This window comes from Kryptolebias marmoratus, linkage group LG2 (assembly GCF_001649575.2).
Source record: "Kryptolebias marmoratus isolate JLee-2015 linkage group LG2, ASM164957v2, whole genome shotgun sequence".
Classification (NCBI taxonomy): domain Eukaryota; kingdom Metazoa; phylum Chordata; class Actinopteri; order Cyprinodontiformes; family Rivulidae; genus Kryptolebias; species Kryptolebias marmoratus.
Window position 1 is genome coordinate 8,552,161 of NC_051431.1, and position 14,234 is coordinate 8,566,394.

Sequence of the window (14,234 nt, forward strand, 5' to 3'; positions counted from 1 at the left end):
TTATCATTTCAGTCCAATAAATTCTGAACTGATTATTTTTTTAGAGAGGTTCTAAAACAGGACATGCAGAAATAACAGCTGTGTCAAATTATTTTGTCCGCTTAAATGTGTCGATGCAACTCACATTTGGGACAAGAATGACTTTTGGGACAATGATTCCCTGTTGCACCCTGAGCTATTTTACTAATAATGTATGTAGTTATTTAATAAATTAGCTTTATTAAGTTGATCTCTATCTCATGATTTCCCTTCTTTGATTTCATATATTTTATGAAAACAAAACTGCTATAACTTCTCGTGTTAGAATATTTTTGAACATGCTTTTGAATCATTTAATTTTTTTTCTATAAAAGACTTGCATGTCAAATAAGTATTACTACACTAAATTATCATTTAAAGACTAATTTAATGAGATGACATATAATTACAAGAAAGAACTTTGTAAACAATCTTTCATATGCAATTTTGTTTCTACTTATTTGCAAGTTAACAGGAAAAAGAACCTCTACAACCCCCACTACAGTTATTTTTTTATTTTTTTTACCATCTTGAACCCCGTAGACTCTGTTCACCCAGCCTCCTCTTCCCTGCATCCTCCACTCTGCTCTGTATTTCAGGACAGGAACGCCTCCAGTGGATTCGGGCTCCCCAAACTGGATGAGTGCAGTGGTGGAGAAGGGTCTCACTTCATCAATGAATGGGGCTGATGGGACCTCTAAAAGCGGGAAATGCAGTCGATTTACCACAAAAACCCGTAAAATTGCAGCCTACTGGAGCAGTCAGACTTCACAGTTGTATTAAAGTGATGGCCATGGCTTTTACGTCTGAACATCTAAAACAACCTAATCTTAGAAGAAATCTAAGATCTAAAACAGTGAAGCTGCCTTATAAACTAAATGCTGAAATCTATTAACACAGCTTCATAAAATACAGGTAAAGGTAAGAATAATAAATAAATCCTTGTATAACCAGCTGATTCAAATAAAGGTTATTTTCATAAATAGTATTTTTGATGATAAAAATAAAACAAAAAAACAACAAAAAAACACTAATAAAAATGAACAGCTTGATAAATGTTCAAAACCTTTTAAAGATTTCTGATAAATATTTAAGGGGCAGAAACAAACCGTTGCAATCTGCCACACAATTTAACGTTTCATTAAAATGTACCGTGTTTTCCGGACTTAAAAGCCTTCAATTTTGTCAAAAAACAACAGTGCGCCTTATCAGCCGGAGCGTCTTACATGTAAGAAGTTGTAATGTTTTAGTGTGACTTTGGTAAACTACAAAGCCGCACCTCTTGCAGCATTAAGGCTCAGTTATAGTTGCTCAGGGCTCTGCACTCGGACCTGAGCGAGCGCTGTAGGCATTTAGGCTGTAGGCTGTTTTGTTTCGCTTAATTCACCTTATAGTCCGGTGAGCCTTATATATAACAAAAGTTTGAAAATGGACCATTCATTGACAGTGCCTCTTATAATCCAGTATGCCCTTTCGTGCGGAAATTACGGTATATGTTAAATTGTTCAATATGCAAAAACTAGTTGAACAACATCACACTTTTGATAAGGTTTCCTAATGTAAAAATAAACTATCTGAGCTGTAAGGTACAGATGTAACTGACTGTGTAGTCTAATTTAGAGTCTTTCCTTTTGAATATTGACAAGAACAGAATCTTCTTGTTCCCCACACACTACGTTCCTGATTATTGAGAAAATGTCATTTTTTAAAACTATTTAACTAACTGAAATGATCCATTTTCAACGATGGGTGGCATCTCCAGATTCACACTCATCCTCTGGTGTGAATACAGTTCTGTACAGCATCACTTTGATCTGAGAAGTTAAAAGGCACACTGTAATTACTGCAGTTGCCAATGTTTTGCCTTCAGTGAAGAGTGTAGCTTTCCTCCCATTCATTCACCTCGAGTGGTGGCTTAGAACTGTCTGTTTCTCTCCGTTCCATCTGCCTTATGGGTAAGTGTGCAGTCAGTGGTAGCAGTAAGATGTAACAAAAATGCTGTAAGACTTTCTTCAAAATGCTTTCAGTACACTACCAGAGGTACGCAGGACTACATACAACTTAAAATGTCTTTTTACACTGCTTACATCGCAACAAATAGAGATTAGGAATGTTGAAAGTCACCTGTTGTCCTTTAATCTAAATTTATCTAAACAAACAGTGCATTATGACATTTTCATAACATCTGTTCCGGCCTGCTAAAATGATAATTGCAGATTATGAACAAACACTTTAAATGCAAATTGAAAAAGAACACTGAATCACAGCCTCTTCACTGACCAGCCTGAATGAGCAGGAACTCCTTGGACTCTGTGCCCATATTGTTCGAGGCGGTGCAGTTATAGCTTCCAAAATCATTTTCAGACTCCGGGGTAATCTGTAGGGGGGAGGAAAAAAAAAAAAAACGAAGCAGCAAATGAACGAGGGGCACTGGAACAAAACGGACGGACAAACTTGTGTGTCAAATTCTCAGAAGGTGACCTTTTTGTTTGTCCATTAGAGTAGCCTGCTTTTGTTTGTTGCTATGAGCCTCTGTGCTGCTGAATTATTCATGCCCCTTTTTTTTTCTCCCACAAAGGAGTTGAAAGAAAACCCCCTCACTTCAAGTCTATGCTCATGAAATCTTTATGACACGAGGTGGTGGTGGGGGGCTCCGAGGTGTGTCTGTGCACATGGATGAATTGTTTGTGTACAGTACGTACATCTGTTTTAAATATGCATACCTGCAGGAAGCTTGATGAGGGAGTCCTGAAGATCTTGATGTTGGTGCTGTTTGAGTTGGGAAGCTGCAGCCCATCTCTCAGCCAAATGATAGATACATCACTGGGATAAGCTTTGACCTCACAGCTGATATTGACAGGATTTCCCTCCCAGGTATACACTGCAACTGTTCCATGGATCTTAGGAGTATCTGGGAAATAAACATGTTTTACAAAACCGTCAAATTACTGTTTAATGGTTCGGTTTAGAACACAGAATCCCTTAATATGTTTTAGGGATACTTTTTAAAGCCTTCTACTCATTTTTATGAGGAAATACTCACATCGAACCTCCAGATAAACTGATTGTTCATCTTCTCCGATGGCACTGCGCGCTGTGCAGAGGTACTGACCAGCATCCGTATACTTGACGTACTTCAGAGTGAGGGAGGACACGCGAGCGTCACTCCTCACTACAACATTTCCATCCAGGCTCTAAATTATAACAGAAAATAATGTGGCATAAAGGGGGGAAAAAAAAGATAAATCAGATTATTTTGTGGCCATATTGGCACCTTCGCGTGGCGCAATTCTGCAGAAAGCTGCTTGACCTGAAAAAATAAAAGCCAGCCTTTAATAAAAAGAGTGGACATTAAATTAATGAAAGAGGTGAACACTGCTCTATAAAGATGTGGAAACTTAAGGATGCAGATGACAAGGCAGGGGGAGCTTATAAATAATTGATGTCAGATAGCATTAGGAACCATCTGAAGCTTTTCACATGGCATCTTTACAAAGTTGTGAAATGTGCTGATGCAAGTCCACGGCCAGCAGAACTTTACAGGATGTTCCATGCCTGCGCTTTTACACTCGAGTTGATTGTTGTTCAACATATTCGTGTTTTAAGCAAATAGCAGTTATATCAAAATAAATTAAATATTCTGATTCCTGAAAATGGTTCACTTCTCATCTGAGGAGTTTTCTCAATTCAAAACTGAAATGTGCTCAGTTCAAGTTTGAAATTTTGCACTTTTCAGTTTAGAACTGAGAAAACTCCTCAGATGAGAAGTGAAACGTTTTAAAGAATCAAAAAGAAAATTCAGTTACCCTCAATATAGTTTGTTAGTAATAAATGTTAACTACTTAAAACAAGATTATGTCAACTTGGAACATCTTGTAAAATTCAGCTGTCTGTGGACTGTATTTGTCATGTTTTCGGTGTACGACTATGCAAAGATCTATAAACCTTCATTCAGCATGTACTCTTGTTTCAGTGATGAGGAAAACATGTCAAGTTACACAGAATTTGAAACCAGGCACTTTACATCAGCAGTGCTCTAATGATATGTTTAAATAAAAACTTTAGTCTGGTTTCAAGAAACGAATCGGTGCAGTTTCATCAGACACAGCTTCCTGTGTTGTGACTAAACTGAACACTAAACTGGCACAGTGTTTGGTTTCAGTTCTTTAAAAATATAATAAGCTTATAATAAAATATAATGCTATATTAAAAAATAAATATTTCAAAGCAGCTAAACATCAAACCAATGTTTGATTTATGCTCCTAATGTCACAATCTCATCTGAAACACTACCAATTCTAAACTCAGTATTTGTCAAACCAAATCAAATTTAATTTATGGATTAAAAAGAGAGGCTAATGTTTTTCTGCAGTACTTTGTGCATTTGTTTCTTTACCAAGAAGGTAGAGGGCTGAATTTCTAAACGTCATCAAATAGCTGCTTTGATGCTTTTGATGCAAACTGAAGGTGCAACAAGAGCAGAACGCTTTTAAATGTACTGAATTAGAAACCGGCCAGGGTGGTCATTTAAAGAAAAAAAAAAAACACATTAGTTTGTATTCAGATTCTATACACAAAGCATGTCTGAGGCATTCATTATGCATAGCGAGTAGCACAACCAGGGAGACACTTACATAACACACACTACCCTTTTATTCTGACCCCTGTGCAGATAGCTATCTCTGTCGACCCCTGTGGTACTGTTTCTGACTGCTGCATCTTTGCAACGTGCCACACTGCATATAACCATTAAGTCCTAGTTAAAAAAAGTTGAATTCAGTCTGAAGCCCTGTTCATTCCTCTGTTCCTCGCTCTCACATCATCTATAAGTTTTGAAAAGCAGCTAAACGCTTGAACATTGCCATAACAACTGCAACCTATGTAATTACAATAATCTACCAGGAGAGAAATATGTGGTATACGCAGCTTAACATTTTTATTTTTTGTTCCCAATCTTCTTAGTTTGATTTTACAATCAACCCCAAAGGCCATAATTGCTCATTTTTCAGCTTCTTTTAGACAGATGCAATATTACATTCAAAATGTCCAGATTTGCTGTAAAATTGATGAAAAGGGAAGAAAACAGCAAAGACATTAATATCTGTGTTCCAAAAATAAAACCAAACTGACAGTGGAGCTCTCCAACAGATTCTTCTTCTTTCCAACAGAAGTGAGACACAGAGGGAACCTCAGAGCATAAAATTGGCACTACACCGAGGACACGTTAAACTCATGTCTCATCAAATATTAAATGGCCTGGCATACCAATGTACCTTCCCTTGTATGGCCTATTAAATGAACATACTCAGTATTCTCACGGTGCGCCGTGCTCCCCCTCCCCCCCGTGTGATACGTAATTGGATGCCTTGCAGAGAAAGACACACTGATCAATCCAGAGTGCAGGTGAACTTAAAAACCATATCATTATGCCAGAAAGTGAAAATTATTATTGCCTTATTTATTAATGCAAACCAGAGTGCTCGGAACCAGAAACCACGTGCACAGATTTGCTGCTGGAAAGTTATTTGCCAGCCTACAGTTTAATATCATAAAATAAAATAAACAAGTCTATTTTTGACTTGTGTGTGTGTGTGTGTGTGTGTGTGTGTGTGTACACATTTCAAGAAAAAGATTAATATTCTGAAAGCTGAAATGCTAGGAAAAATAATTGGGGGGTTGACTTCTTTAGGAGTAATCAGCTGATCTCGAGTAGTTAAAATTATTTTTTTTTACTTTCAAACTGGGAATAAAATTTTATTTTCACTACCTTAGTAGGTTGTTATTATTGATGTGCAAAAAATGCTGGGGCTACCACGTGTTCATCACAGTTTAACACAGTCCTTGTAATTACTGTCAGCATGTGTTTGATTACAGAGTGTGTGTCCTCCCCTCCAGTAGTGAGGAGGGTGTAATGACTTTTTTTTTTTTTTTAACTGTAAAGATTTTGCAGATGTACATTTTATTTGATGATATAATTAAAAGCTGACGGCTGACTTGATTAAATATTGATTGCTGGTAACAGTGAACATGAAAAAAAATCCCAAAACTAAAAAAAAAAAATGATGTGCAATCCTCCTTGATATTTTAAATTAGCAAGGCTATTTGAGGAAACAACTGGTCTAAAAATACACAAATAATGTCAAATGCAACAAAAGTATAAATAACCACTGTGATCTAATATTAGATCTTTCACTTCAAACAGAAATGAGCTAATGATTCATGATGTAATTTCTAAGAGTAAGTCTAAAAATTAAAACAAGAATGTGAATGAGTTCAGGCTTTGTACAGTTCACTCAGCACTGGAGTTTGAAATGACAGATTTTCTCACCAATTTTCTCACATATGTAAAACACAGATTTGATAGTGAAGCATGCTGGAGAAAAGGGCTCTTTCTTTAGCCAATTTTTGCATTCTTTCAGGAACAGAGTTTGGCCTGATACTCAGCTGCAGCACAGACACATTTCAGCATCTTCAGTTCAAGTTATCAGAACTATAAACCAATATGACAATGTAGAAATACAATTAAAATGTAAGAGGTGACACTCAAATATAGAGCAATGAATGGAAAGACATACACATGACTTTACTAAATAAATCACTGAAGATGGTTAAACTACATAATGTGATAGAATCTTGACGTAATAATGATCAAACAAAAGTCTTGGACAAAATACAGGTGAAGGGAAAAAACACAAGTGAGAGGTCGCTAACAAAGTTTCAGGTTGCAGATGGAAAACAAAGACAGACTTCCAGTGGTCTAATTTTCGACTGCATCACTCTGAGCATTTCTACTCTCACTGACCCTTATTTGATCAAGAATTTTGATCTGCATCCATACGGAATTGAATTAACTTCCCTGACATGAATGATGGATGGGTGCGGGAAAAAGCCATGCATTTAGAATACCTTGTGTTGCTCAGGCCGAGTCCATGATGCCTGTAGAGGACAAAGAGACAACAGACAGAAGGCAAAGCAATTCTTAGAAAGTAATCCTACATCCACTCAAAAATGGGATGCTGCACACTGCATGCAAAGATAAAGTCCTTCCAAAGTCCCTGATCTGAATGTTTGGGTTTGCTCAATGCTGCAGCTCCAGTTGGAGTTATGCTACTGTGCCCGTTTATGCGACAGCAGAATTTTCTTTTAAAAAGGTACATTTTGATGAATTTTTACTGAGTTAACTGAACTGCACACCGAAACAAGGAAAGTCTATTGGCATCACGATAACAGGAATTCTTACAGGTAAAAGGGTTATTGGTTTATCAGGAAGAGGTGATTCTATTACAGGGCAACAACAGAGATAGGCCAGTCTTCTTTGATAAAAGCAGCGCAGCAATTATCGACTCACTATCCATTTTACTCCCTGCTGCTGTCTTTATTTGATAAAAAGCCTTTTCTGCAACGAGCAACACCAGTTAGCAGCCAAGTCAATCAAGTCTCTGAAGAACCCTTTTGTGTTATTTTGGTAGTGACAGGTTAAAATAGGTAATTCTGTCTAAGCTATTCGTAGAGCTGATGTGAGACACAGAATTATTTCTTGTGTACAAGTGATCTTCCAGTAAGATTCTTCTCCTATGAATTTTTGCAATATCTGCTCTATTGTCTGAAGTTCATTTTTCTCCAATAATGATCTTGTTTTCATCATATTATGGGGCTGAAACAGACAAAAAGCTTTGTTCTCTACATAGTTATAATTACAGCCCTGTCAAGAGTATAATATTTAGGCTTTAACATGTTCATTTCTGTGTTGTAAAGTATACAATATAAAAAGAATTATGGTTGGGTTTCTGTCCAGTGATTTTTTTAACTACCTGTTCACATTAGGTTGTGTTCTTATACGTGCATTGAAACAGTACAGTTCAGTTTTCATGTGCATTTTATAACAATAAGTCAAAACTCTACATTGTCTATCAATAAACACTAGAACATGTTTGATTGGAAGTCACCATTTGAACATGACATTATAAGTTATTGAGGAACTAAAACCACAGATAAATATATATATTATACAGTATGTATAATATATAAAATTATCAACATTATCATGCTTGGCTAATATTCTCCAATGCGATTAACATCCACCTTCATACAGAATTACATTCCATCATGGCAGATAAAAATCTCTGAACAACACCGATGAAGATAACATGCTATATCCAATTAAATCACACAACACTGAATACCTCCACAAGACAGAAAGCTTTTTGGACAGCATGCTCTGCGATGATGCTGATGAGAAAATGTTAAGCATGTCAATGAGATGTGATGGTCTGCAAAGAGAAAATTGAAGAGCAATAAGCAAAGTGATTGACAGCTACTTCATCAGGTGCTACGGCAAGAAAATGTAAAAGTGAATGCAATCAATCTGCTGGAATAATTGTTGGGCAAAGCAGTAAATCACATCGAAAAGCACTCACACATTATCTATAATATCTCAGCAGAACACTTTGCCATAGCTAAGTCTTACATTTCGTTGAGAATCATCTTCCTTTATTGTTCAAATAAAAAACAAAGCCAAACGGAGGAGAGTTTTATGCAAAGCTGACTGTACATCATTAAATGTAGCAGTTGGCTGCGTGTCATCATAGTGCTGTGAAAGAGCAATTTCCCAATTAAAACAAGCAACCCAACAGCGTGGAACATCACCACCTCGTCCACAAACACGGCGCTTCATCTGCTGTAAGTGAGCTGACAAGTATTGCTGTCATATCTGTGACAGGTGTTTGCTTGAGACAAAAGGACAATGAACAACTGCAGATGTGAGCTTGCAAAACAGAGAACACCCCAACACAGTCACTTATTCAAGCAAACGTGAGGAACAATGTGTTTCCGACACCCTTGAAACTTATAATTTTTTTTCCCAGCTTATTGTTATTCTGCTCCACAGACAATAATCCCCTCTCTTTGTTCCAATATAAATTGTAATGTCAGTGTGAAGAAGCCAATGCAGAGGAGAAAGAGACCTACTAATACCAATACACTAAAAGCTTTGCCAGAACCGGGGCGGTGTTTTATTAGCTGGGTGTCAAACTGTCCTGCGCCATGAACTCCTGAGCCTTGGAGCCTTTCCACTGCATCACAGAATCCTGACAAGTACTATTTTACCGAAGACATCTTTATAGCACAGCACAACTAACCTAGCAAGAGTGCTGCTAATGAGTTGTTTATTTTTTTGTTTGTTTAGGGAAACAGTGTTTTTTTCTGCATCAACAGTCAAGACTTTGAGCATGCCTTTCTTTCAGATGCCTCGCCTTTATCTCTGCCACACAACAATAAATACAAAATTTCTTTAAGCATCTCATTGCTGATATAACAATCACTAATTTTCTCTCTGGAGTCTTTAACTTCCAATCTAACTGGCAATCTGAACTTTATGCAAAGCTGGCATTAAAAGGGATTTCTGGTTTTTAACTGAGATTTAAAAATAATCTCGTAACACACTGGAGACATAAAATCCTGTTAACCAATTTAACATTTATGGACGTTCAAGTTTTATAAAAAAGTATTATTTTCCAACACCCTTCCTCTGTATTGCACAGAACATTTCCAAATAATTACAGCTTGAAACCTCGGCATCAAGAGGAAGGTTTAATAAGTATTCAAATTGGCAAAACATTCATTATGAAGATAATGCACAAAGCATGGATAAATACTTCATTTACATTTTCAGTTATTAAACAGACACACTTATCTGAAACAACTTGGAGGAAACGCTTTCAAACGACTGAGTGAACCAAAAACCACATGTAAAATTGATGAAAGTTTTCAAATTAATTGTACAAACACTTAACTTTGATAGCTGTATAAACACAAACAAAACTATCCCCAGATAAGCACTAATTTAAATTTGAAATGTAACTCTAAGTAAACACATTCCCACTAGTATTTATTTTTTACCATAGTCCTTTCAATGAACAGTAATCCTCACTCCCCACATTGTGCTGCTCCTTTAAACGCTTAGGGTACAGTGCTTTTGTCAGCCTACAAGCTAAGTAGGTTACCGAGAGTGAATTAGCTTCTTCTCATTTTAACTTTTAAAATCGAAGGCCAAAGAAAAATAGGAGCAGAACCAATGACATGTGATCGTCTACAAAGAGAAAAGTTCAACAAGCAGAGTGATACACAAAGAGACCAAAGAAAATAGGAAAAGCTTTAAATTAGATAACACCAGCTTCAACATAAGTTGGATTTTCATTCACAAATAAAGAAATTTGAAATCAATTCACAAAACAGAAATCCAACTGCCTCCCATTTCATTCCCAAAGTAAATAAACTGGGTGGTGTTGTGTCACAATGTGGAGATATAAACCACATTGCCCACAATTTAAATACAGCTGCCTAACTTAAGAGAAACCTTGACAAGAAACAAGTTCAGTGAAAATCCACAGGAGCAAAATTAAGAGTGCTTTGGAATCACTTTTATCTCTGAAAATATCTGCAATATTATTAAAAAATCTGGGAAAATGCCAGCTCATACAGGAAACAGCTAGTGAATAAAGTCATGGCAGGTTGTTTCCATTTCACCTCATGCACATCGACTCCTTTTCAAAACAGGTAAAACCCTCTTATCAAACCTTTTTGTATGCTAGGGGAAACATTTAGCAAATTTTAGCATTTTCATTTGCCTTGTTTTGTTCGCATCTTAAGGATGGGAATCAAAATTGCTGTCAAGTACTCCTGACGAGTACTTCTGCTTTGCAAATATTTTATATAAATGCACTTACTACATTCACAAGATCAAGGCAGCCTAATGAGTTTTGTTGGTTAGTCATCAGTCTAAACAAATTTTGCTCATCGAGTAAGTACACATCTAAACATGCATTTTTGATTAGTTTTGAATACCCTCCACGCTCAGAGTTTGTATTATTTTTAATTTATTGCGCATTCACTTGTGACAACAAGTGCAAAATGGTAATGCATGAGTCACGCAGTCCATATGAGTGTGTGCCATCGAGACCACGACTAGATGGGTTGAAGGTCTCTTGAAAGAGGTATGTTCAGCTCGGCTTCCAAAGCAGGAAACAGACCATATGATAAAATAGTTTTGCTATTATTTGTGCTCAAAATTTTATATAAATAATAATTACAGAATAAAAAAGAAAAAATCTAATTTTTCACTGCTTTCTCAAAACATCATGATTCTCAAAGGCAGCTTAGTTGAACTACCTCTGACCCAACTAGTCCTGATCTTGTTGGTGCATGCGTGTAAGGACTGCATGATTTATGATTTATTTATTGATTCCATATAGTAGACAACTTTTATATGAGTTTTGAAAGTACATGATGTACAGCTATCCTGTACAGCAGCGTACATGAAATAGCTTATTAACTAAAATGTCGCTGTATATAAACCAAACTATTTTTTTCATGATCTAGTGGTTTTCCATAAAATATTTGTTTTCCCCTAACACACTCATGCACAAGAACTGACAGCATCGGACCAACTAAGAAGATGAAAAACTCAAAACACATTCAAATTAACTGCTAATTAATTCTGGTTATTATTCAGGATCACACATCCCAAAGCACAGCACAGATCTGTGCTAGTTTTCTGACCAATAAGAAAATCTCACCTCAATATGTTAAAAGGAAACATGCTTCCTGTCACATTCCTAATCTTTTTTCTGTTCATCATGTGCGCCCCAGTTTAATGGAAGGTAATACATTTTCACACCCATCCTGGATGAAATACAGCTGTTGTGACGACTACAAGTTGTATGTCGGACGAACATCAGATGGACAAACAAAGCAAGGCAAACAATTAGCAGCCTGTTTTCTTGTGCATTTAACAAATGCTCACCACTGAAACCGTTTATTTTGCTGGTGATCAAAGCCATAAAGGAAAGTCTAAACAATCAGCATCAATGTGAATCAGCATGGCTGCTAATCATTTTTTTAAGACAGCTGTGAAGAGATGCCACAGATCACTAAGCATACGGTACACTACAGCACAAATCACACTGCCACCACTGGAAAGCTGTGTTATCACCTGACGTGAGCCATGTAACGTAGTCCAACACAACAAATGAATAGTGCAAAATTAAAATAATGGGTAGTGCATACTGTAGGCTCCAGCTTTTATTTAATATAAAAAAACCACTGACTTGGCCAGCCCCGCACTTGCAAAGCTGCTTCACTTCACATGAACAGAACAACCTTCCAGGAAATGTTTTTTATGATATGAAGGTGGGATGTGAAGCTTTGAATGTTATTCTTCACCAGTAATGAGTCTCTCCTCATCCATTACAGCTTCAAGACCAAAGAACAAGCCAAACTGGAAGTGACAGCAGAGGAAGTCGAGGTACACCAGCTGGCAGATGTGTTCTATACACGGGCTTCTCATGGGAGCTTGACATTGGATAATAGAACTGAGGTGTAGACTGTTGCTCTGCAGTGCATCCATGTGTGCCAGAGTGCCTAGCCACAGATTGTGTGCAGACTTGAAAAGGAAAAAAAAAAAAAAAAAAAAAGGCTAGTCGTGAAGTGCGTCATATGGTGGAAGTGTGTTTTGCACTTCTGAGTGATGCTCCAATCAAAGTGTATTTTTTAAATATCTAACAGACTTGACAGGTGGCCGCAAAATGTCCCATTTGCATAGAGAGAATTAGCTGTAGTCAGTTTAATTCATATCAGTTAAAATGGATTTTAAGTGACCATTTTTTTTCCTCTACCTCAGGCCACCTCTATTTTTAGTAACAGCTATTTGTTTTTTTTTGTTTTTTTCATTTTTGTCTGCAGAGGGATAAAGGTTTGATATTTAAAAGATAGACTTTAAGTGGAGCGCCTTTAACCTCAATTTTTAAGCAATACTGGCATCAATGTTAGAGAGTCTACAGTAACATGGAGATGAGAGACAGACCGAGCTGTGCTTGAGTAAAGGTAACCTCATGCTGTGATGGAAAGCTTAAAATGATCAGGCAAAAGCAACACAGAAATGATGTTTCCCTTTTATTTCATTATTAACAAAATTTTCATTTGATTTTGTGAGAAAAGCTCTAGACGTTTTCTATCACAAAATCAGTGAAGTTTTTTAAACCATATTTGGAAATCATGCAAGCGGTCAAATCAATTTCATGAACCTTGATGTGATCATTACTTGAGATTTTCAAGAAGCAGCTGGGAATTTTTCAACAATGGACAATTTGATTTCAGTGGGAGGTTTTGTTGTATTTGAAGACAATTTTTACACACTACTCCAGGACATTTCTGTGCCACATGGATTTCATACCTGATAGATCCTGTTTAGATGTGCCTGTGGGGAGAAAATGTAGCGTATGTAATGGACTGGTTCCAGAAATTCTCAATAAACTGATGTTTACCTCTAAAGTATCACTCTCTTTTTTACTTCTCAGCTGCAAAGAAACACCAAGACCTTGAAGAAGCAAGCCATGTGGACAATAGATGTATGAGAATACCAATCAGGTATTTTTTTTAATGGTTTAGATGTGTAATGATGTAGAAGATATTACAAAGGAAACATCCAGGAGATTAAAGATGTAATGGGAGATTAAAAGCTGGCTCTGAACCACAAACAAATCTGAGATGAAGCTGCAATATATTACCTGATATTAGAACACCTAATAATAAAAACTTTTCAATCACCAACATAAACAAGTTATGATAAGAGTGATTGAAAATGATAAACTAACACTTGCTAATTCAAGTGCTCATTGTAGCACAAACAAAAATAAGTCCTAATTTGCACAGTTATTTTGGAAATGAAAAAGTTTTTAGGCTTTTCTTTAACATCAGAAAAACTCAAGTGGCATCAAAGTGTGGCGAATTTTACCTGAAGACTTGCACCTAACCAATAACAAGATCCACTAGGCCATCTCAAAACAACAGCTAATTCAGTGTAAATAATCAATAACAAATAAAGCTTGTTGAAGGCACTTTGCAGTGAAGTTCCCCCACCTGCTCTAAATCAGTATAACATTTGAAAGTAGGTTAAAGGTATTCAATTCGTCTCCTTAAACACCTGTGTCCTGCAGGTTTGTATTCCTCCCTGGTGGTTATTGCTAAATGTGTCCCAATTTCACATACAAATGCATCACAAACAATGCATACTCAAGTAATTAAATCAACAAGAAATCAGTGTCTTTCTACAGGTGCTGGTCATAAAATTAGAATATCATGAAAAAGTAGATTGATTTCAGTAATTCCATTTAAAAAGTGAAACTTGTATATTATATTCATACATTACATACAAACTCATA

The 14,234-nt window shown here is 36.5% G+C and overlaps 1 protein-coding gene and 1 long non-coding RNA gene across 13 annotated transcripts in view; one reads left to right on the top strand and one right to left on the bottom strand.

Annotated features, from left to right (window-relative positions):
• The window catches only part of LOC119617973, a 29,946-nt gene extending 15,805 nt beyond the window's left edge, over window positions 1-14,141 (top strand). The window contains exons 3-4 of one of the 3 annotated variants that reach the window (XR_005234491.1): window positions 12,268-12,319; window positions 13,371-14,141. This is a non-coding gene — a long non-coding RNA (uncharacterized LOC119617973). Of the gene's footprint in view, window positions 1-617; window positions 4,634-12,267; window positions 12,451-13,370 lie in introns of those variants that run through there. The other 2 variants (XR_005234490.1, XR_005234488.1) reach the window with 2 other exon arrangements.
• Window positions 1-14,234, bottom strand: part of ncam1b (neural cell adhesion molecule 1b) — a 93,811-nt gene that overhangs the window by 15,101 nt on the left and 64,476 nt on the right. For 4 of the 10 annotated variants that reach the window (XM_017428339.3, XM_017428330.3, XM_017428331.3 and 1 more), the window contains exons 9-14: window positions 13,247-13,270; window positions 6,925-6,954; window positions 3,062-3,212; window positions 2,742-2,929; window positions 2,299-2,395; window positions 545-715 (exon numbers count right to left, since the gene is read on the bottom strand). In XM_017428339.3, the coding sequence (XP_017283828.1) occupies window positions 545-715; window positions 2,299-2,395; window positions 2,742-2,929; window positions 3,062-3,212; window positions 6,925-6,954; window positions 13,247-13,270 (661 nt within the window). The remainder of the gene's footprint in view (window positions 1-544; window positions 716-2,298; window positions 2,396-2,741; window positions 2,930-3,061; window positions 3,213-6,924; window positions 6,955-13,246; window positions 13,271-14,234) is intronic. The other 6 variants (XM_017428332.3, XM_017428334.3, XM_037981465.1 and 3 more) reach the window with 2 other exon arrangements.